The 24,529-nt window shown below is 40.7% G+C and overlaps 1 protein-coding gene across 2 annotated transcripts in view; it reads left to right on the top strand.

Annotated features, from left to right (window-relative positions):
- Nucleotides 1-23,040, top strand: part of NCEH1 (neutral cholesterol ester hydrolase 1) — an 89,106-nt gene extending 66,066 nt beyond the window's left edge. The window contains exons 2-5 of one of the 2 annotated variants that reach the window (XM_005546397.5): nucleotides 5,166-5,394; nucleotides 7,868-7,937; nucleotides 17,635-17,806; nucleotides 19,624-23,040. In XM_005546397.5, the coding sequence (XP_005546454.2) occupies nucleotides 5,166-5,394; nucleotides 7,868-7,937; nucleotides 17,635-17,806; nucleotides 19,624-20,241 (1,089 nt within the window). In that variant the 3' untranslated portion in view covers nucleotides 20,242-23,040. The remainder of the gene's footprint in view (nucleotides 1-5,165; nucleotides 5,395-7,867; nucleotides 7,938-17,634; nucleotides 17,807-19,623) is intronic. The other variant, XM_045386626.3, reaches the window with a different exon arrangement.
- The last annotated feature ends 1,489 nt before the right edge of the window (nucleotides 23,041-24,529 follow it).

Raw genomic sequence — 24,529 nt, 5'->3', positions numbered from 1 at the left:
TGGGCAACATAGTGAAACCCTGTATCTACTAAAAAAAAAAAAAAATACAAAAATTAGCCAGGTGTGGTGGTGGGCACCTATAATCTCAGCTATCTGTGAGGCTAAGGCAGGAGAATCGCTTCAACCAGGGAGGCAAAGGTTGTAGTGAGCCAAGATCATGCCACTGCTTTCCAGCATGGGCAACAGAGTGAGACTCTGTCTCAGAATATATATATATATATATACACATACACACACACACACACATATATATATGTATATATATGCGCGCACACACACACACACATATATATATAAAAGAAATAGAGGTTTCAGGAAACTTTGTTACTTCCAGAGTGTTACTTGTGTGAATCTGAATCTGATTTCATAAGCTCAAGGAAATATAACTTGATATATATTTTAAGGCTACATCCTTTAGGTAGAAACTTATTCCCAGTGAGTTTAGGAATTCCCACTCATCACTATTTTCTTTTAGGTTTTGCAGGATCTTATACAGTGCTGAGGCATTGTGGTTTGGGGAAGCCATCTGGATATCACTCATCCTCACCCCACATCACTGTTCTACCTGATCCTTGGTGTTTGATCCTTACAGTTTGTCCTGAGATATCCTTTGTTCTTATCTGTAAGATAGTCGATCTTTCAGATCCATTAGATCTTTCAGATCATTTATATTCTTATTGAACTCTTGGGTACATACAATGGGCTGTGGAGAAAAGCTAGATTGTCTTAGGTCCATCTGCAAGACATTCATGCAGAGCCTGCTACATTTATGCTTTCATTGGGCATGCAGAATCATTCTGTTTTTCCTTCACCAGCTGGAGCCTGGGGCTCTAAGGCCATTTGAGGCACTATCTTCCTAGACATACCTTGCATCTACTCTTCCCTAAGGTCTTGCCGCTTTCCAGGGTTCTGTCTGGGCATGAGGCACAGTCAGCTGCTTCAGATTCCACAGACCTATCTGGGAGTTGTTGCACCCCAGGGTTCTTTTTTCACTGGCTCCCAGATATTTATCCATACAGCCCTCACTTCATATCTGCAACATTTTCTCTTCCTCTCTTCTACCATCTAGCCTGGGAAATCACTTTCTATTCTAGGAGACTTATTCATCATGTAATCCTCTAAATCAATGCCTATTTTTTAAAAGATTCTCAGCCAGTCGCAGTGGCTCGTGCCTGTAATCCTAGCATTTTGGGAGGCTGAGGCAGGTGGATCACTTGAGGCCAGGAGTTTGAAAGCAGCCTGGCCAACGTGGCAAAACCCTGTATCTACTAAAAATACAAAATGTAACCGGAGGCGGTGGTGCATGCCTGTAATCCCAGCTACTTGGGAGGCTAAGACACAAGAATAGCTTGAACCTGGGAGGCAGAGGTTGCAGTGAGCCGACATCACGCCACTGCATTCCAGCCTGGGTAACAGAGTAAGACTCTATCTCAAAAACAAAAACAAAAAACAAACAAAAAAAGAAGATACAGGTTTTTAAAAATCCAAAGGAAGAAACTCACTCCTGTTTCTTTGCTTTTTTCTCATATCCCTTCAAAGAAGTAACAACTATAGAAAGGTGTGGCTACTGAATTTATTTTCTGGGCAGTATGGTAGGAGGGGAGTAATGTGAAGAGTTAAGGGAACGGTATTTGAGGGAAAAAAAAAGTTAGATAATATTCACAAGTTTATCATTGATATCACATAGACATGCAAATGTTATCCCATACTGGATAGGGCTCAGAGCAGCTTCCATGGCCCACATTTATCTACACCAGCATTTCTAGGGCAATTCTGTAAGTCCTGCAGCCCCCTCAAGGTTTTAGAAATCCAGCTTCTATACTGGCTCCTTAATGTCTAGGCTTCTCTTCTCTTCTCTCTGTAAGCAAGATAGTAGTATTTACCTCACAGAATAGTAGCCAGAATTCAGCAACCTACCCTCGCACTCACTGTAGGCACTCAGGCAGTGATAGCTATTATTTATAATAGTAACAAGAAAAGTAATTAACAACAGGTTACTGTTCATATCCATTTTCAAGTTTTCAGACAGTCTCAATATTGGCTGTAGTATAATTCTAATTTATCAATACAATTGTAAATATTAGCACAGTCTTTCTTATAGCAGTTTTCTAAATTCTTTTTCTACTCATCCACCTACCCTTTCATATTCCTGTCTTTTACACTGCATAAACAAATTGTCCCCCCCTCCCTTTTTTTTTTTTTCGAGGCAGAGTCTCGCTCTGTCATCCAGGCTCGAGTGCAGTGGTACAATCTCGGCTCACTGCAACATCTGCCTCCTGGGTTCGAGTGATTCTCCTACTTCAGCCTCCCAAGTAGCTGGGATTACAGGCATGTGCCACCATGCCCAGCTAATTTTATTTTATTTTATTTTTTTGAGATGGAGTCGCACTCTGTCGCCCAGGCTGGAGTGCAGTGGTGCAATCTCGGCTCACTACAAGCTCTGCCTCCCTCCCGGGTTCAAGCCGTTCTCCTGCCTCAGCCTCCCGGGTAGCTGGGACTACAGGCACCCGCCACCACGCCCAGATAATTTTTTTGTGTGTATTTTTAGTAGAGTCAGGATTTCACTGTGTTAGCCAGGATGGTCTCTGTCTCCTGACCTCGTGATCCGCCCATCTCGGCCTCCCAAAGTGCTGGGATTACAGGCGTGAGCCACCGCGCCTGGCCCCAGCTAATTTTTATATTTTTAGTAGAGATGGGGTCTCACCATGTTGGCCAGGCTGGTCGCAAGCTCCCGACCTCAGATGATCTGCCTGCCTTGGCCTCCCATAGTGCTGAGATTATAGGCATGAGTCACTGCACCCAGCCAAATTGTCCCTTTTCTAATCAGCACTTCTACCCCCACACCACTGTGTTGCTATTGTAAACAATGCAGATGGTTTTTTAGGTATTCTGTGAATGCAAGCAAAACATAAGCTAATGTGGAGAGATGTTTCTGAAAAGGTATGAACACATTGAGTCAAAACTGCATGTACTCAAGCAGGCATTACATAAAGGAAACTCGAGGCGGGTTCTCTTGTAAAATGTACAGGCTTCTCATATCTGTCATATAAAGACAATTCACTTGTTTTACAGCTTCATATAGTTAAAGAAGCTCATATAATTTGTCTCAGATGTTTAAGAAAGTCTTCATTTAATTAAAAAGAAAAGTACAGTTGATAATATAACAGAGCCAGGTCTGCCATTTCTTTGTTCATATTTCATCGTTTCGTGCCGGTCAAACTACTTGTCCTGTGACAAGTGGAATGGAGCTTGCCTATTAATTGATAATGGTGTTAACAAGGGTTTATTATATCTACTCTAGAAACTTTGGAAATACAGTGATTCTTAGCTATTCCCTGGCAGATCTCAATATTCTCTAAATTAGACTAACATTTTATCACAAAACTCGAATGGTGATTGTCTTCTTCCAATTTACCAAAGAACTTAAGTTGATGGTTAGAATCCTCTGTGCAGGTACATGTGTGCACACATACATGCATGTACACGTGCATAAATTACTATCAAAACATGGACAGTTTTAACTTGTTAGTAAACTGAGCAGTTGATGTCAGGGCACATGTAGAAGTTGAATTTTCTTTTTTTTTTTTTTTTTTTGAGACGGAGTCTCGCTGTGTCTCCCAGGCTGGAGTGCAGTGGCGTGATCTCGGCTCACTGCAAGCTCCACCTCCCGGGTTCATGCCATTCTCCCGCCTCAGCCTCCCGAGTAGCTGAGACTACAGCGCCCGCCACCACGCCCGGCTAGTTTTTTGTATTTTTAGTAGAGACGGGGTTTCACCGTGTTAGCCAGGATAGTCTCGATCTCTTGACCTCATGATCCACCCGCCTCGGCCTCCCAAAGTGCTGGGATTACAGGCTTGAGCCACCGCGCCCGGCCAGAAGTTGAATTTTCTTAATATTCATTTGCTCTGCTGCTGCTTATACTTGCCAGCAAATGATATTAAAAGAATTCCTGAAATAGCTGTTCATTGTTTGATTAATTGCCTCTTGTTCTTGTTTTTCATTAACACTTGCTAATGCTTTCTTAATATAGTGCTTTCTAACTCTTTTCATGACAGGAGATATACAGTTATAATGTCTATATGGTACACTGGGGTAAAGGGCTCAGGAATTTGCCCAAAGGCTGAGGCAGTGAACACACAGGGACCCTCTTCAGGGTGTACTGTCGTGCCCTGTGCACAGCCAGAGAAGCTGTAAGGTGCCATATTGCAGACATCATATAGTCCTGATTTCTGCTAGCAACATTGTTTCTTTGATCTTATGATCATTAATCACCAGTGTTCTGTTTCATAGTCTACAAAAGAGCACTGCTAACTCTCCAGCTGTTCCCCTTCCTGATGAACTTGGGAAAGTGGAGAGAAGGGAATAAACTCAGAAGTGTCTTTGCTTGGTGGGTAAATCAGGTCTCCTTGCTATGTCCCTTCTGCAACCAAATAACTTTCTGTGAACGCTTAATGCAGAGCTTGATACCCTGAGGGTTCAGAAGGGAAGAGACCACCAGGCAGTAGAGTCTTTGCTGCACATTTCTAAAAAGCTTCTGGTTATATCTGAGCTGATCTGCTTCTAAATGCCAGGGCCTCAGTTGACCATGTTTCTTCTTTCTCACACACTCCTTTCAAAAGGACAAGACACACTTAAAGATACAATTAAATATATTGAAGTTACAAAGCAATTTAAAGAAATTAAATAATGAGACACACTCAAATATGTAAGTTACAAAGGAATTTAAAGAAATTAAAGTAAATAGAAAATTTTCCTCTTATTTGCATTGAAATAAAATATATTATTTCTTCACTCCTAGTATGTTATTGGAACTGTGATATACTTACTTAGGAAAAAAAGGTACTGAATCCGGGAATTCAAACCTAATCTTAGGTTTGAGTCCCAGAACTACCACTTAAATGAAATGAGCAAGCATAGTTGTTTTCTAAGCCTTCTAAATAAAATGGGACTGATAATACCTGAGGAGATCTCGTGTATGAAAATATTTTGTCAACTCCAAAAGCAAAAGGTAAATACAATTGGTTTTTGTATTAAAAGGGCTCAATGAGCCCTCCAGTCCAGTGGAAGTTGCTTGTAGGAAATCAGACACTCGGTTGGTGAGGGCAGCTCTGGTGATGCCAAGTTGACATGCGCTCTCCCTCTTTATTTCCTCCCTCGCCCTGCAGAGTAACCTGATCCACTACCTGGGACTGAGCCATCACCTGCTGGCACTGAATTTTATCATTGTTTCTTTTGGCAAAAAAAGTGCATGGTCTTCTGCCCAAGTGAAGGTGACCGACACGGACTTTGATGGTGTAGAAGTCAGAGTGTTTGAAGGCCCTCCGAAGCCTGAAGAACCGCTGAAACGCAGTGTTGTTTATATCCACGGAGGAGGCTGGGCCTTGGCAAGTGCAAGTACGTCCTGGTCACCTTCAGATGGTTTGTTGTTCTGGTTGGCCTTGCGGGAGATGTGTAATTGAGTTTGGTTTTCTTAGTGGGAAAGAAGGGGACCATTTATCTTGGTTCCCCTGGATGGTCCCTGTTACTCCTAATTTCAGCAAAATTATTACTAGTGCCCCCTTTTCACTCTCAAAAGGGTCCTGGTTTGGGTGATAAATTATATGGTTATCCTATGTAAAAGTTCTTTGCTTGTTGGTTTGTTTGTTAATTCAGGTAGACTGTTTTAAAATATTTCCTATGATCTAAATCACAGACTTACTGTGCAGTGCTGTTACAGCTTTCTGCACCAAAACAAGGTGAAGTTTCACCAGGCATGCATATGGGGAATTATCTGTGCCTCTTTTGCCAACTTGTGTTTTGAAGATATATTTCTATGAAATAGACCAGGTATTCCTTAATACACATGTTAATGTTTTATCTGCTTATGAAAGCAAAGGTTAAAATATAAAATGTATGCAACCATTCAAAGGAAACAATCTTGCAAAGTTCAAGAATATTTTCTTTAGATTTGGATGATTTTCATGACTAGAACACATTCAAAATGGCAGGCAGCCAAACAGAGCTGCCCAGAAGAGAGCCTCCCAAGGCGGAAGTTGGGGCCTTGTCTTTGCTAATAATGGTCATAGAGCTACTTCCTCATCTTCAGTCCAGAGCTTTTGGCATCCCCTTAGTTTAAAAGCAATGACAACTTGTTTTGTTGATTTTATCATTATGTCATTTTTTTTTAAAGCAACAAAGGTCAAAAGGTATAACTTTTTCTAGTAATCTTATTTAATTCCATATCCATTGTTTTTTCTTTTATTCAGTGATTTTTTTTTTCACATTTTCAATAATTGTTCATGAGTATATAGGTTTGCCTGAGACCAAGGGGTTTGCTGGGCTGCAGATCTTTCAGTGCAAAAGCTCAAACAGTTGTGGGCAAGTCTGGACCACTGGTCCGTCTAAGGTATGCTCGGGTGTAGGGATACAAAAATGAATAAGAAGGAGTTTCTGCCTTCAAAGAGATTGAGTCTGTAGCATTGGACGCTTGCGAGGAGAAACACTGTACTGGAGGACAGGTAGTATGGGTGCCAGGAATGGGATGGATTACAAGAGTCAACCTGGCCTTTTCTGCATAATTTTGACTGATCACTTCTGCCCGAGGAAGAACTTGAGCAGGTGGAGGTCACAGGTGTCTATGTAATTCTTAAACTTCTGATTCTAAGACTGCCTTGGTAACCCTGTAAATAAGGAAATATTTGTCTCTCAGTTGGCACAATATAGATCTCAATTTACTGAGAGCAACTAAGGATTTGAGACAGAGTGTTGCTCTGTCGCTCAGGCTGGAGTGCAGTGGCGCGATCTCGGCTCACTGCAAGCTCTGCCTCCTGGGTTCACACCATTCTCCTGCCTCAGCATCCCAAGTAGCTGGGACTACAGGCGCCTGTCACCACTCCCGGCTAATTTTTTGCATTTTTAGTAGAGACGAGGTTTCACTGTGTTAGCCAGGATGGTCTCAGTCTCCTGACCTTGTGATCTGCCAGCCTCAGCCTCCCGAAGTGCTGGGATTACAGGCGTGAGCCACCGCGCCCAGCAGGATTAAATTCTTACATATTAAATTGGTTCTGTTACTGCAGACCTTTGGATCCTCTAAGAAATGCTAAGACTTCTCTAAAATTCTGGTTTTTAATGTGTTCATTTAAAGAGAATACCATATTCTTCAAACCGATCACTTTACTAAACTGCAGCAAATGAAGTGTTAAAAGAGCAAAACATTTTTTAATTGGTTTATTATTTTTAGTCATAAGATCTCACTCTGTCACCCAGGCCAGAGTACAGTGGCACTATCACAGCTCATTGTAACGTCAAACCCTTGGGCTCAAGTTCCTCAGCCTCCCAAGCAGCTGGGACTGCAGGCGTGCACCACTATGCCTGGCTAATTTAAAAACATTTTTTAATAGAGGCAGCATCTGGCTATGTTGCTCAGACTGGTCTCAAACTTCTGACCTCAAGTGATCTCCTTCCTTAGCCTCCTGAAGTGCTATTACAGGCATGAGCCACCACTCCCAGCCTAAAATTGCATGATTCTAAGGAAGAGACTGCTTATTTGCTGTGATTTTTTAGAAAGGTATATACATTTGAAGAGCTATAAAATCAGGATCAATTTGGTGCATTTCATATAGTCCATTATGAAATAAATATTTAGATGGTAATATATTCAAAACTAAACTATGCATTTCCTGTTATTTATAGTAGTTGCATGTTATTAGAAATCAGATTTAATTTTTCACGTGTACATGTAACTCTTATCACTTGTTCACATTTAGTTTTTATTATTTGTTTTCAGTATTAGCTCCAAGCCTAAAAACAATTAACACTTAGCAGAATTTAAGAGTGAACAGTATTAAATGAACTGTTTTGTAATAATTGTTCCCTTTGTGTCTTTTAGAAATCAGGTATTATGATGAGCTGTGTACAGCAATGGCTGAGGAATTGAATGCTGTCATTGTCTCCATTGAGTAAGTAATTAATGCTAGTCATAGAAAACTTTTCTTATGAAGGAATTCTAGATAACTTTGTTTAGTTATCTAGAATTACTTTGTTACTTTGTTTTACAAGTGATAAAGTATAAAATAAAGGTCTCGAGTTGGCAAAGTGATTTGCCCAAAATCACACTCAGCATAATCAGAAAAATGATTTCTGATGTAACAGAATTTATTGAACTAGCTTTATAACACTTCAAATTACCTTTTCACATTTAGTTCTGAAAACTTCTGAAAAAAGGATTAACTAAAAACCTAGAGAAGTATGCAATCAGTTACCTGCAACATATAAGTTTAATACTAACTTTTTAAATCTAAAAAGTAGTAAGGATTTTAAGAGAATCTCTTTTACAGCCAAGAGTTGAAAAAATTACTCTCTTAGAGTCAGGTTCTGTGACTTGGACTTTGGGAATAGAAATATGTGTTCAACAAATTTTTTTGGTGTAGTTAGTAGTAATAGTAGTAATATTAATGTTTTGAATTGTCTCTATCAGTCCTGTATAAGCCACTTTTCTGGGCAACTAAGAAGAAAGTGAATAATAATTATAACAATTATGATGATAATAATACAACACAAAAATCACGCTGTCTTTTTTGTGCCAGGCACTGTGCGAATGCCTTTGCACATGTGTCTCTTCTACTTTAGGTCTTTGTTTAGATACCATCCTCTCAGCCAAGCCTTTTTTATGACAAGCCTTTGTAAGATTGCAACCCACATTTCTCTGTTTCATTTCTCTCCGAAGCTATCATCAATATCCAACAAATCACATATTTGACTTATTACATGTTTATTGTAATAAGTGGAAATAGACAATATGAATTTTATAAAGGCAAACATTTCAGGATTGTTGTTTGTTTTGTTTATTGCTGAATCTTTAGTGCCTGGAAATATTCCTGGCCTATGGTGAGCATTCAGTAAATATGGAATGAACGAATGAAGCATCTTTATTCTCATATAAAACATCCAAGATATTTTGATATCTTTTTCATAAGTGAGGAAATTGAGACCCAAGAAGCTAAGTAATATGCATAAGGCCAGATAGCTAGCTCGTCACATAGATGGGGTAGGGGAGTAAGTGAGATAGTTCCCGAGGTCTCTGGACCTTTCTGATCCAGTTTCAAGCCACTGTTGAAGGAAGCTTATAACGCTGAGTGGCAGGGCCATGACATCAACCACTTTTCCTTGCCCCAGGCTCATTCAGTTCTCCTCTTCCCTCTGCCTCTCTGTCAGCTGCTCTCCTGTTCATGGTGCATCACCTCCTTGCTCCTACTCCAGATTTAAGCAGATCTGTTCTGCAGTCTCTTGGAAGGGACTGCTCAGAGTCACTGAGACAGTTCTGACCATGTGGACAAAAGCCCTAGAGCCACCTAAAAGCTCTAGAGTCACCCAAAAGCCCTAGAGTCACCCAAAAGCCCTAGAGTCCAGATAGCTGGAGCCAAATCTGCTGAGGAAGCAGCCACCGCACCTGGGCCTTTCCGGACTCTCCTTGAGGCCTCCCAGATTACTCAAGTATTGTCAGTGCAGTTTGGTAATACAGGAACCTTCAAGGAAGTGATTTGGGCAGCTGGCCTGGGCAGCTGGCCAGAGGAAAGCACAGGGGATGTTTAAGCAGACAAGGCCGTACAGCTTGATGTTGAGGAACAAGCTTCAGGGGCCGTTCAGTTGGTTTCTTGTGTAGCCCCAGCTCCTTGCAGGGCTGAGAAAAGGAGAGAAGCTGGGCCTGTTTCAGTTGGCATCATGCGGATTTTCCATTCACCACAGGGCTTACCCTCTGGGCTTCAATATCACTATTTGGCCACATGCCCTAAACCGTTCCTCCATTCCCTTCTCCCCTTATCAGCATCTGTCTCAAGTAAAATGGGTATTGTCAGGCTTATCATAAGACACAGAAGAATAAGACATGTTTAAGAAGATTTTTTTTGAAAAGGGCTAAAATTTAGAAGGAATTGCTTTGATTTTAACTTTGCAGTGTTCTTAATCTTTACAACGTGGTATCCAGATGGGAGACATCAGCGTACGGCAGTCAAGTTCCATCATTCATGACTGTGACCTCAAGCAGGTCACTTAAACTCATGTGCAAAATGGGGTTGAGAACCCTTCCTGTATGTTTAGAATGTGAGCTACTGGGAAAAGAGCGAGGTATGGTGGTGCACCTTACTTGGGAGGCTGAGGTACAAGGATTACTTGAGCCCAGGAGTTTGAGTCCAGCGTAGGCAACATAGACCCTATTTTTCAAAAAACAAAGCAAAGCCTGGGCATGGTGCTCATGCCTGTAATCCCAGCACTTTGGGAGGCCACCTGAGGTTGGGAGTTTGAGACCAGCCTGATCAACATGGAGAAACCCCATCTCTACTAAAAATACAAAATTAGCTGGGCATGGTGGTGCATGCCTGTAATCCCAGCTACTCGGGAGGCTGAGGTAGGAGAATCGCTTGAACCCAGGAGGTGGAGGTTGTGGTGAGCCAAGATCGCGCCATTGCACTCCAGCCTGGGCAACAAGAGCGAAACTTGGTCTCAAAAACAAAACAAAACAAAACAAACAAACAAAAAAAGCAAAAACAAAAGAATGTGAACTCCTGGAAACAGAAATCACGTCTTCCTTCCTTTGCATCTCCAGAACCCAGTGCAAGGCTTGGAGTGTGCATGCTAGGTAAATGCATGCTGAGTTGGGATAATGACTGCAGAGAGTTGTCACGAGAATCATTTTAGACAATTGATATAAAAGGGGTTCAGATATTCAAAAGCACTAGATGAGTCTGGAGGATTATTGCTCTATCTAGCCTATAGAATGAAAGGGTCAACTTACACATTTATTTATCAGCATGTTTGGAACTCACAGTACTTTTTTTTTTTTTTTCTGGAGAAATAGTGAGATAGTAATCCTTGTTAGGATTCAGGCTTACCCAAGGGCACTTTATAACCTATGCTGTAGTTGAGGTACAGCCGACATTATATGATCATGATGTTTCTCTTGGAAACGATGTTCAGGCCAGATGTAGTGGCTCACACCTGTAATCCCAACACATTGGGAGGCTGAGGCAGGTGGATCACTTGAGTCCGGGAGTTCAATACCAGCCTGGGCAATATAGCAAAACCCCATCTCTACAAAAAAGTTAAAAAACAATTAGCCAGGCATGGTGGTACATGCCTGTAGTCCCAGCTACTCGGGAGGCTGAGTTGGAAAGATTGCTTGAGCATGGGAGGTCAAGGCTGCAGTGAGCTGAGATTGCACCACTGCACTCTAGCCTAGGTGACAGAGCAAGACCCTGTCTCAAAAAAAAAGCAAAGTATGTTCAGAGCTGGATCTCAGTGGCTCACTTCTTTCTTCTTTCTTTTATTCCATAAATATTTATTGGATTCCTGTTTTGTGTCAGTTACTGTGTTAAATTCTGGTGACATAACAATGTAAGAATGACTTAATTCCTGCCTTCATAGAGTTTATGATCTAGAAGAAAAAGACCTTGAATAAGTAATGTTAAAAGTGTGATAAGTGATGGGAAGTAGAAGGGCAAGTAGTAATAGAGGCATCTAACAGGCAAGATCTTACCTCATTTAAAGGGTCAGAAATGGTGTCTTAAAGAAAGTGATGCTTGGATCAAACCCCTAAGGATGAGCAGAACCTCATTAGAGAAGTGGATTGGTCATGGAAGACCAAAGTGGTGTAATAAGAGGGCTTGAGAGGTGAGGGAGGAGGCAGAGAGCAGTGAGGGAATGAAATGTGAGAGAAGACAGATGGAGGGACAACTGAGGAAAACAGAAGTAAGGGTGGATGTTTCTGAGAGTCTTTAGGAGGACGGTGGACCCTTGGTTCTCCTGGACCTCCACCTTCTAGAAGAGAGGCTGTCTAGAGCCAGCAGCTCCTTGCCTTGAGGCCCTCTAGAGTGGGTAGTGGTGTCATGGCTTTGCTATTCTTTCATGTGGATTGTGGCATTGGGGAAGGTTCTTATCTGAGGAAGCTGGTGGGCAGGAGTTCCAGCAGCCTTGGTAATGTAATCACCTCATATGAGCACCAGGAGTTGGGACTCCATGATTCATGTCACTCATGCTGGCACAAGGGTCTGGAGACAGACCAAATAACCAATAGGTAAAGTCCTTGAGTTACAAAAACTAGGTAAAAGCCATGCCTACTACTCAGCAGCTTCTACAACGCTATGCTATTTTTACATATTAATTGCACGATAAGTATTTGTTAAATACATTACAATGTTTATCTTATATCTAAGGTACGCAGGTGTATCCTCATTTATATAATCTAGAAAGGCCTTATTTTATATTCACAAACTTTGGTGCAGTTTAACTATAATTGAGTACCTTTTTACCTCTATTTATTTTTTATTTATTTATTTTTGAGACAGAGTCTCACTGTGTTGCCCAGGGTGGAGTGCAGTGGTGCAGTTTTGGAGAAACAATCATTCATCCACATTCCTTCCCCTCGAGCACAATTTTATTATATGTTTCTTCAATGGAAAGGAAGCTTCTGGGTGGGATGCAGTGGCTCATACCCGTAATTCCAGCACTTAGGGAGGCAGAGGTGGGAGGATCGCTTATGGTCCAGAGCTTGAGGCTGCAGTGAGCTATGATGATGTCACTGCACTCAAGCCTGGGTGACAGAGCAAGACTGTCCCTTAAAGGGGGCAGGGTGCTGGGCGCAGTGGCTCACACCTGCAATTCCAGCACTTTGGGAGGCTGAGGTGGGCGATCACGAGGTCAGGAGAGTGAGACCATCCTGGCTAACATGGTGAAACCCCATCTCTACTAAAAATACAAAAAATTAGCTGGGTGTGGTGGTGGGCACCTATAGTCCCAGCTACTTGGGAGGCTGAGGCAGGAGAATGGTGTGAACCCAGGAGGCGGAACTTGCAGTGAGCCGAGATTGCGCCACTGCTCTCCAGCCTGGGCAACAGAGTGAGACTCCATCTCAAAAAAATAAAAAATAAAAATAAAAATAAAGGGGGCAGGGAAGAAAGGAAGCTTTTTTTTTTTTTTTTTTTTTTTAAACCTCTTGATGCAACAGTAGAAAGGAAGCTTCTGTTAGCGGAGTAAATAGATTTTCCCTCTGGAGTTGTCTCACTCAGAGAGCACAATCTGGTTTTAATTATTGATTTGCTTTGGATATCCCCTACTAAAAATATCCCCAAGACAGTGGGGAATATTAACTTTTTTATGTTCCCAAAATGAATCTGTTGAGATTTTCTTGGGTGATGGTGAAAAGTAAAAAAGCTGGAAAAGGAGTGAGGCTTATCCTCTCTGCTGCTGAATCTGATAGGAGTATAATTTTATTCCAGAATGCCGCACGTATCTTTCACCTAACTGGCACTATATGAAGAAAACTTGGTGTCCTTTCCATAGCAGGTTTTACACGTGGCTTCCAGGTTAGGTTATTTTGAGGAAGAATGCGCATTTCAACCCTCTTAACACATTGGTGTCATTCAGGGCTTTAAAGGAAGAGAGGCATAGGTTTGAAGTCAGTTGTGAGTTCAGATCCCAGTTCTGCCACTTCTAGCTGTTATAGACAAGTTACACATTTTCCTTGAGCCTCACATTCTCATCCTTAAACCCAGAAGTTTGCTTGAGATTTGAGCGACATACATCTGTAGAACATTTGGCAACGTACGTCACCCAGCAGGAATATGGTCATTTTTATAGACTCTACACATTAATTTGATTAAACCTCATGCTGAATTTACACCAAAGCTTATTCTTCTAGTGGGAGGTACATGCAGTGATAAAAATAGATAATCCACTTGGCATTGCAGAGTCATCCTCTCCCTGATGTGAGTTGGGCAAATTGAGGAATATATATGCATCCATAGTATTAATATGATATGACATCTTTGGTATTTATGTATCAGGTGCTTTAAGATCTGCAGTTTTAAATATTGAATATCAGAACCCTCTTTCACTACTTTGCAGGGACGTAACTTTGAGCACCAGCAGCAGACAGCAGATACATTTATGTATGCGTTATTTGGCTGTACCACCCATGAATATCCTCCTGATCCTTGGCTTTCTGTGTCTAGATATTACAACGTTTTGATATACTTATTAGGTGAATTTCAAGCTACTTTGAAAGTTCCTTTTTTTTTTTTGAGACGGAGTCTCGCTCTGTCGCCCAGGCAGGAGTGCAGTGGCACGATCTCGGCTCACTGCAAGCTCCGCCTCCCAGGTTTCGCCATTCTCCTGCCTCAGCCTCCCGAGTAGCTGGGACTACAGGCGCCCGCCACCACGCCTGGCTAATTTTTTTTTTTGTATTTTTAGTAGAGACGGGGTTTCACTCTGTTAGCCAGGATGATCTCAATCTCCTGACCTCGTGATCCGCCCGTCTCGGCCTCCCATAGTGCTGGGATTACAGGCGTGAGCCAACGCGGCCGACCGAAAGTTCATCTTATACCAGGTAACCTAATAAATATCTACTTTCAGGGTATTCTCCAGTCTACAAAATTTCTCCTTTTTTTTTTTTTTTTTTTTTTTTTTGAGACAGAGTCTCACTCTGTCACCAGGCTGGAGTGCAGTGATGCGATCTTGGCTCACTGCAACCTCTGACTCCCTGGTTCAAGCAATTCTCCTGCCTCAGCCTCCCGGGTAGCTACAGGCACCCGCCACCACGCCCAGCTAATTTTTGTATTTTTAGGAGAGATGGAGTTTCACCATGTTGGCCAGGATGGTCTCGATCTCCTGACTTCGTGATCCGCCCACCTTGGCCTCCCAAAGTGCTGGGATTACACTGCTCCCAGTGCTGGTGAGCCACAGCGCCTGGCCAAAAGTGTCCATTTTTACTGAGTAAAACTGAAGAATGTTTCCAGCATGAAATCAGATAAGGGGAGGGGTTAGGCCATGGATCTTTATGGTACCAGGAACCCTCTTGCATCATAACCTATTTGTTTTTAAGTGTGTTTATCCTATTATATAAGCCAATTATTAATTGAGAAGATTGAGCAGTAGCATTTTTTTTTAGATTACCAGTTTCCTTTGATCAAAGTCTCTCAGACCTTTTCTGAAATAACATCTAAAAACTCAACTTATTTGATGTATGGATACTAGTGGATATGTTCTGACCACCTGGGCAACCAGTTTATTGTGATATGTGGGATATTGCTGAAATGAAATAACTTTTGTTTTTACAACTTGAGTCATGAAGTACATTTGTTTTTATTAAAAATTCAGCTTGGTAATACTGAAGATTAAAAATTGAGACCCTATCCCCCCACCCCAAGAACTAGAGGTAAATAGAATCATATGAAATTATGTCATGTAGTGGACAAAATTGTGTAATTCTACTTTTTTGCTCTAATGGAATTATATAGCAGCAGCTTTCATATATAGTGAAAAATCAACTGGAAAAAAAAACATTTTGCATGATTAATTGACCACCCCAGATGGAAAAATAAGAAATCTGAAAGCTTATTTTATCTGCTATATGGCAAACACTAAGGGATTTTTTTTTTTTTTTTTGAGGCAGAGTCTCGCTCTATCGCCCAGGCTGGAGTGCAGTGGTGCAGTCTCAGCTCACTGCAAGCTCCCCCTCCACTAAGGGAATTTTTTTATTGCATTTAGTTTCAAAATGTGGTAATTCCAGAGTGACCAGATCCACATTCACTACTTACCAATGTATTTCTCAAACATTTGTCCATTTATGAATGTCAAGATGTTTAATTACCTAGCAGGATTTTATTTTATTTTGAGACATGGTCTCACTCTTTCACCCATGCTGGAGTGCAGTGGCATGATCTCAGCTCACTGCAACCTCTACCTCCTGGGTTCAAGCGATTCTCATGCCTCAGCCTCCCAAGTAGCTGGGATTACAGGTGCACACCACCATGCCCGGCTAATTTTTTTTTTTTTTTTGAGATGGAGTCTTGTTCTATCACCCAGGCTGGAGTGCAGTGGTGCCATCTTGGCTCACTGCAACCTCCGCCTCCTGGGTTCAAGCAATTCTCCTGTCTCAGCCTCCCAAGTAGTTGGGATTACAGGCACCCACCACCATGCCTGGCTAATTTTTATATTGTTAGTAGAGATGAGTTTTCGCCATGTTGGTCAGGCTGATCTCGAACTCCTGACCCCAGGTGATCTGCCCGCTTCTGCCTCCCAAAGTGCTGGGATTACAGGCATGAACCACCACATCTGGCCCTTTTTTTGTATTTTTATTAGAAACGGGGTTTTACTACGTTGGCCAGGCTGGTCTTGAATTCCTGATCTCAAGTGATCCACCCACCTCAGCCTCCCAAAGTGCTGGGATTACAGATGTGAGCCACCACTCCCAGTCCAGTTGGCTGGATTTTAGATGGTAGAAAATAAATGTCCTTATTTAGAGTAGCTTAGAAAAAATTAGTTTGTGAAAATAAGTATGCTAATTATAAGATGGAAATCAAAAGTTTGAGTCTTCACTGACTGTTATTAGGTTTTAATTAGGTAATTAGCTTTTATCCTACCTAATTTTGGTCTGTTTTTGAGTTTTTACAAATCAAGTAACTTTTGTATGCCTTAGTTTCTTCGTTTGCAAAACGAAGGTATGTTAATACTCAAAAGAGATTTATTGGATGGATGATTATGTGCCCCTCACATTGGCAGATACTGGAAACACAGTAATGAATAAAACATAGTTCCTGATATCAGAAAACACAGTCTTTAGGAAAAACACAAATACTTTTCAAATAAACCAGTAAGAACAGTGAGTGACATACCCTGGCACATAGAAATATCAAGGAATATTAGCCAGTTCAAGCCCAGAAGCAAGTGGAGATATGACCAAGGAAGGTGACCTAGAGGAGGCCAAACCCTCCAGTTAAGGCTTAAAAGATGAGTGAGAATTAATAAGCAAAAGGGGAGAATAGGGAGTGGAAGGGAACTCTAAACCAAGATTGCCAATGTGGATGTGTAAGATAATATTATGGGTGAGGCATTTGACAAAACCAGAGCTTTTTGGGAGTCTTAAAGGGATATGAATTCTGCTAGGTATACAGATAGGATTCCAAAGGATTCTGATCTTGCAAAGTGGAGCCAGTTGGAGGAGCCCCAGAAGTATCCCTGAGGGCCTGCTCTAGGCTGTCTGGAAAACTTAGCTTCCCTTTTGCAGGTTAACAACTGGCCTTTTAGTTACAGTCTTCCAGGTAGTGAATGCATTGCTTGGTTTTAATGTCAGGCTAGTATGGACCTCTCCAGTGAAGTACAATTTTATTACATGAAGTAAATGATGGACCATTAAATGAGAGACCAATGAAGTGGTTAATGCTGCCAAGTCACCTTTTAACCCAGAGACATTATGAATGGAACACTGACTTCCAGAAATAAAATTCTAAAATCTATTATGGTGCTATCCATGTCTTTGCAATGAACCTCCGTCCACCTTTTACTTTTTACTTTGAAATTTTATTTTGGTTGTTCTTGGTGGTAAGTAGGTTTGGTTTGGTGGCTGATAGTTTAAAGAAAAATAGTACTATTACTAATACAAAATCATCACATTTTAAACTAAGTATTTGATTTGCAAGAAAATGGTTTATATTTATATTGTATTATTTTTTTCTTTTTCATACAGTAATATGAATACAGTAATTCCATTGAATCAATTTCTTATCTATTTATTTCCAGATTTAAAAGAATCAGTTTGTCTCTAAACTTTAAATGTCCCCAAAACTTGGCAAAGGCCTTAAATGAATACAACTTTTGTTTTTACAGATACAGGCTAGTTCCAAAGGTTTATTTTCCTGAGCAAATTCATGATGTTGTACGGGCCACAAAGTATTTCCTGAAGCCAGAAGTCTTACAGAAGTATATGGTTGATCCAGGCAGAATTTGCATTTCTGGTGACAGTGCTGGTGGAAATCTGGCTGCTGCCCTTGGACAACAGGTAACACCACTGTCCTAAGGTGCTGGTGGATTGAGTGGTGCATGATAAGGTCCAGCAGACCAACACACCCTCCATTATGTGTGGCAAAGGCATAGCTGGGTGGGCTGGTCACTAGATGGCCAAATTGTTCATGCGATTACACTTGTAGAGCTCTCAGAGATCTTGCTGAAGTAGAAAGATGGGTCATTGGAGGAAGTGTCACCTATGAGACTTTGTAAAGTCCCTGATTACAGTCAGTATTAGAGAAGGGCTGACATCCCTTGCTTCTCAGGGCTATGTATGGAACTCAAGTGTCCCCTGCTCCTTTTTCATGTTTGACTTGCAAAGCAGAGTATTTTTGCTTAAATTCCAGTTCCTAAGATTATTCCTTACAACTTTGAGCCACATTAAAACCTTAAAATTTGTTTCCCCAACTTTTTCTTAATGCAAAAGAAAAAAAATTAAACAATTCAGCCATTTAACTATTATCTTACAAGTTACTATGAGTTTCACCTGATTGAATTCTTTGAAAACTATGTCTAGCTCTAATAGCACCTCAATTTTTTTGGCAGCTGGGAAAAAGCACGTTTTCTTCCTGTTATGGATGAAATAACTTAAGATATCTTTGTCGTCTCACCTCCAAATTTCATTTGGTGTCCTCAAATACCATCTGTCATTCTAATTATGAGGTACCTTGGTTTCTAACTCTTTTGTTGTAATTCAAGAACTTGATTTTCCATTTGGCATTGGCAAGGTTTTCATCCACATGTGGTCACAAGAGAGTCTTGGCTCAGTGGAGAGAACATACTTAGCTTTCAAGCCAGACAGCACTGGAATCTAACCCAGGACTCACCCTTGAGTGTTGTGGGGCCCTGGATAAGTCCCTTAACTTCTCTGAGCCTCAGAAAAATGAGGACGATGTCATCTGATTGCAGGGCTGTTGCAAGGACTTGGCGAGGTGATGTGTATACAATTTTTGGCACATATTCAAAGTACTATTTACTGACCATTCATGTTTTGGAAAGCAGTCACATCTCACCTGGGTTTCTAAAGTCCAGGTATGAAGCAGAAGTGTATGGCTAAAGTTACCTTGAAGATCATTTAGTTTTCTATGAAGCTTCATGACTCGTTAGCTTTCTTTTAGATGTTACAGGACAAATACATAATTTTGCACACTAGAATTACAAAATGGAGCAATATTAACACGATGGGGAGGCGTGGGGGGACTGAAATCTGTTGAGGTAGGGGACTCATTCACATTCCCATGACAACTTCACTCTATGGCATATGCTCATTATGTAGAATGGAGGGTACATTGCCAGAACTGTTTAAATTCTCTCACCAAGCATGAAGATGCTTACCAGAAGACATACCCTGAGGTCCTACTAAAACACTCAGGAGTCTCATAATCTGTTTAACTTTTTTCTGCCCCTCTCTTCTGGAAGAGTAGGACTAATTTTTTTTCTCCCTAGGAAGTCATGGCCTTTTTTGGGAGTTTTGTAGGGAATAAAAAATAAAAGAAGGTTCATACATTATCCATTCATAATACCCAGGTGTCTTAACTGCCTAAAGATAGATACAAGTACAGGGTTCACTCAAAACTATGAGTTGTAAACATCATACGTTTCTTAGTTAAGTATCTAGCAGCTTGATAGGGTGGTGATGGTAACGATGGAGAATCATTTTTAAAACTATATTATTTATACAGTGCCTGGTAGAAATGTAACACTTATACCATTGACAGATTCAGAGCAACACATTAAGCTACTCTATAGGGTATGGTTCCTATAAAAGAAGGCATGCAGAATGAAATAATGCATTTGCTTCCTCTTCTCTAGTTTACTCAAGATGCCAGCCTAAAAAATAAGCTCAAACTGCAAGCTTTAATTTATCCGGTTCTTCAAGCTTTAGATTTTAACACACCATCTTATCAGCAAAATGTGAATACGCCAATCCTGCCCCGCTATGTCATGGTGAAGTATTGGGTGGACTACTTCAAAGGCAACTATGACTTTGTGCAGGCAATGATCATTAACAATCACACTTCACTTGATGTGGAAGAGGCTGCTACCCTCAGGGCCCGTCTAAACTGGACATCCCTCCTGCCTGCATCCTTCACAAAGAACTACAAGCCTGTTGTACAGACCACAGGCAATGCCAGGATTGTCCAGGAGCTTCCTCAGTTGCTGGATGCCCGCTCTGCCCCACTCATTGCAGACCAGGCAGTGCTGCAGCTCCTCCCAAAGACCTACATTCTGACGTGTGAGCATGATGTCCTCAGAGACGATGGGATCATGTATGCCAAGCGTTTGGAGAGTGCCGGTGTGGAAGTGACCCTGGATCACTTTGAGGATGGCTTTCACGGATGTATGATTTTCACTAGCTGGCCCACCAATTTCTCAGTGGGAATCCGGACTAGGAATAGTTACATCAAGTGGCTGGATCAAAACCTGTAAAGGAGCAAAACTTCCAGAAGCCTCGAGACCCTCTTGACCTCCTACACCTGCTTTGGAAAGACGTGCACTTTTTAGCCGACTAATTCTTCCTCTCATCCCCCTCTACATGTGAGTTGTGGAGTCTCTATTCCATAACTGAAGTCTTTATGATAACCTAATTTTTAAAAATGAATTTGACTAACTTAAGTGCAAAACATCTGAATTTGGTTCCCAGAGTGGGCCAATCTCTCTGTTCTTGTTATTTTAGCCAACTATACTCATACCTACAGCTACAGAAAGCAGGACTAGGAGCTGGAAATAACTTTGGGTCCTGCCTTCATCAAGACGTTCTTTTTAGAAGCAGTTCTTCCAGCTCTGGATGACAGACTGACCTTTAATAAGAAGAAAACAAGGACTCCTCAATTCTGCTAGAGTCAACTTTGAGTTCAGAGCAGTGTTAAATGTGCGCGCTTTCAGGTCAGTGCAGGGGACCAAGTACCCTCTGTTTTTTCGTGAATGGATGGTTTTGTTTCCTATGGGAATTTTGGCAAAGGTTTTCTAGGAAGAACAAGTTTCTTAAAGGACTTCCTTCCTCTAGAATACTATTCATTTTATGAGATCACTATCTGTAAGTCCAGTTGGATTACAGGGATACTTGAAAGTTACTTTCTACTACTATTATTAGAAAATATGAAGTCGCATGCACTGGATATCTGTATATCATTAGGTTTTTGTTGTTTTTTGGTTATGCTGTCCCCCTTCTCCGTGGGGAGATCTTTGGGAGCAAATTTATTTAGATTTAGAGTAAACTTTTCATTATAGAGCAAGTAAAAACAGACAAATGAAACAACCTAGTGTTTCACATAAAAATACTTCTGACATAAAGTACCAAGAGCAGCGTGAATATATTTGGCATAGTCGAAAAAGAAAATATATTTAATATTAGTTCAAAATTGTGAAAAATACCTTTAGAGGTCTAGTCTATTCTTGAAAACTCAATTTTTTTCACTTATATGGCGTTAAAATGGAGCTATTTTGCTACAATATGATGTATTGTTTATTTTTTTAAGTTATTTAATGTTAATATACATAGCTAGACTTAAGGTTTTTCAGAAAGATGTCTGTAATAAATATCGAAAACAATGGTATTTTTTAAAAAATTGCCTTAGGGTTTTAAAATCTTCCCTACAGTTATAACCACATGTAATTTTGTGGAAATGATATAATAGCTATTAATACTACTATAACATAGGCATAAATATTTTCATGTTTATATGCATATACAAGTTAAGATAATTAAAAACTATGACTGCACCTAGTAAAGTCATCTAAGTTTATAGTTCAGTAGCTTAGGCAGGACACACACTGCTCATCTCTGCTTTTTAGGGTCAGAGGAACACAACTCATGTTCTGAGTGAAGGGCGTACACTGGTACCTGGTGGTGCCTCGATCCCCCATTTCCTCCTTCCAGCCAGGTCTGGAAGTTTCAACAGCTCAAGCTTAACTTCATGTAAAGTCTTCACTGCCAGTGGGAACATCTTTGACACAAGACACTCCAATTCTGATTTGAGTTGAGGATCTCTGCCTGCCTTCCTGCCATCCTTCCTTCTTCCCCAATCCATGCTACTGTTAGGGGCTGTAGAGAGCAGCAGTAGAGCTGAGTAATGATACAGTATACCACGGAGAGAAAGTAGAACCATTTCACTCCTGGGAAGAATGAGTATTTCCCACTTCCAGCAATCAAATAACAAATGAAAATTTGCATACTTATTGATGTATTGTATGAGCCAGTAGCATTTTATGTACAAAACAGAAGTCAGTGCAACAGTATGTATGTGTGCCTGTGTGTGTATAAAAATAACCATTGAAGCTAACTTGCTAATGTACTTAGGCAAGCCACTTATCATCTCTGGGCCTCGTCTTTCCTCCCTCTAAAATCAAAGAGCTGAATTATGTGATCCTTGAGGTCTCTTCCACCTGTAATACCAACTGTCTTGTCAGACTGGCAAATTATATTGGCCTCTTCTTATGTGGTGGTTTTTTGGTAGGTCGTAGTTCCTTATACACAGACACCTACATCATCGAAGGTCTTTTTTTTTCCCTAAAAAAAATGGGATTTTAGTTCTTATTCTATGGTAACTACCCTCCTCATATATTGGAAGGAACCAATATTTGGACCTTATTTTGAGGTTGTCTGTCTCAAAGAAAAAGAAAATAAAATATATACACAGGGTTCCTTAAATTGACATTTTTCCCGAGAATTGTGAGCCAAAGCCTATAGTAATTACAGGCAACAAATGATTCCCGATCTCTAAAAGGCTCTCTCAGATGAAAAGGGAGTAAAGGAAAAAAGAGGTCAACCACTGTTTCTGATAAAGCACTTGAGTTTCATTGTTCTTTTAGTGTTTATTCTTATAAAAAATGTTTACAGTCTGCAGATTGATTTTTTTTTTAGTACTGTGGCTTTGTTTTCCTATTTTATGAAAAAAATGATAATCTTTTTGTAAAATTGTCTGTGAAATATGAACATTAATATATAAAGAAAAACCTTGAAGTGCTGTATAGTGAAGTATAAATTAATGTTTTCTTGATTTGTGAAGAACTTAAGACTATTATATAATTATCTTGCTGTATCTATTTTATGCATGACCTTTTAACCTTTGACTTTGCTTATTTCCCACTATGAAGGGGAAGGTAGATTTTATGAATGATTTTAATAGCAAATATATTTTATAAAATGAAAATCCAGTGTGGAGGTAGCAAAGCATATATCTGTTCTGAATCATGTTTGGAAATAAAATCGCTCCATCTGGGAATGTGCTTTCATTTCCCCGTCTCATTTTCTGTTTCCCATTTGAAAACAGTGTTCTCTTCTCTTCTTTCTGCATGCCAAATTGCTAGCCACAATTATCTCCAAATCTTCTACCCACTGGAGTACTCCAGCTGTCTTTCCTTTAAAGGTGGTTCAGTGGCCTCCTTGATGACATTCGTTTCATGTCTGGATACAGTATGTGTTGCCCTACTTTGGACTGGCTAGAGTATTCATAAAAGCCAGGCAGGCCCTGGGACTATTTGGGGACCTTCGAGACACATATTAGGAAAGGATGATCATAATGCCAAGAGTTTGAGCTGAATTGTTTCATCCAAAGCATCACTATCACTGAACACAGGTTCTCAAACTGACCCTGTCATTACAAATAAATCTAATGATTTCACATTTGAGTTTATTATGCCTAGTTTATGTCAGTACCATAGGGATTTATAAAACTTTTTTTCAGAGTAAATTGTTTATATTCTAAATGATCCACATACAAGTGTGTAAATTTGGTTTTCCTATTCTGTTATAGTTACTTTCATCTTCCCTAACAGAACCTCTTGGTGTGTGGTTTTATTTGGCTGGATGGATCCACAAACAGCTCCAACACATCTCCTTTGGGACATTTAAATGTAAACTGTATGTATGTTTTAATATTGCTTTTCTTGTTATTTTCATTTTCTCTTTATCCCCTATGTTTTTAATTTTTTTATAACCCAGATTTTCTAATGGACCCCCTATTGAAACATCTAGAAGATACGGATATCAGTACCAGATGCCTCAAATCCCAAAGACTGAAAATGTAAATATGATTTCTAATAGGGACACATGGTAGCTCAGTGCTGTCCGTACATTTTGTGTCATCAGAGTGAGAGAGGCTGGCGACATCATTTGCACGTGTCTTCGTTTGAAAGGCTACTCTCCCAGATTTTCTCATGGCTGGCTCATTGGCATTTTCGATTAAATGCCCCTGCCTCAGAGAAGTCCACCTCAGCCAGCCAATCTGCCCAACCCTCCCAGTCACCACCGCCCTCCCCATCCCCCAGCCCTCTCATCTGATTGTGACACTGATTGTTGCTGTTTTCCGTCTCACTTCTGATGATCATGTCTGTCTGTATGTGCTTGTTTTCTTTTCTCCCCGTGCTTATTTGTAAGCTCCACAAGGGCAGGAACTTTGTCTTTCTTGGCCATTCCTGTTTTCTCAGCACTTAGAACAGGGCACACAGTAGACTTTGAAAAAATGATTTTGAAGCCTCCTTCCTGAGTGTGTTGCTTCGCTGTAACTGCCATTTGCCATGTTCTTCTCTTTTTTGGGAGAGTAAGAGGGAGAGGACATGGTCTGAGTCTCGTTCTGTCACCCAGGCTGGAGTGCAGTGGCACGATCTCGGCTGACTGCAACCTCCGCCTCCCAGGTTCAAGCGATTCTCCTGCCTCAGGATCCCAAGTAGCTGGGATTACAGGCACATGCCACTGTGCCCGGCTTATTTTTGTATT

The sequence above is a fragment of the Macaca fascicularis genome, chromosome 2, assembly GCF_037993035.2.
Source record: "Macaca fascicularis isolate 582-1 chromosome 2, T2T-MFA8v1.1".
Taxonomy (NCBI): domain Eukaryota; kingdom Metazoa; phylum Chordata; class Mammalia; order Primates; family Cercopithecidae; genus Macaca; species Macaca fascicularis.
This window is presented reverse-complemented; position numbering and strand designations above follow the sequence as displayed.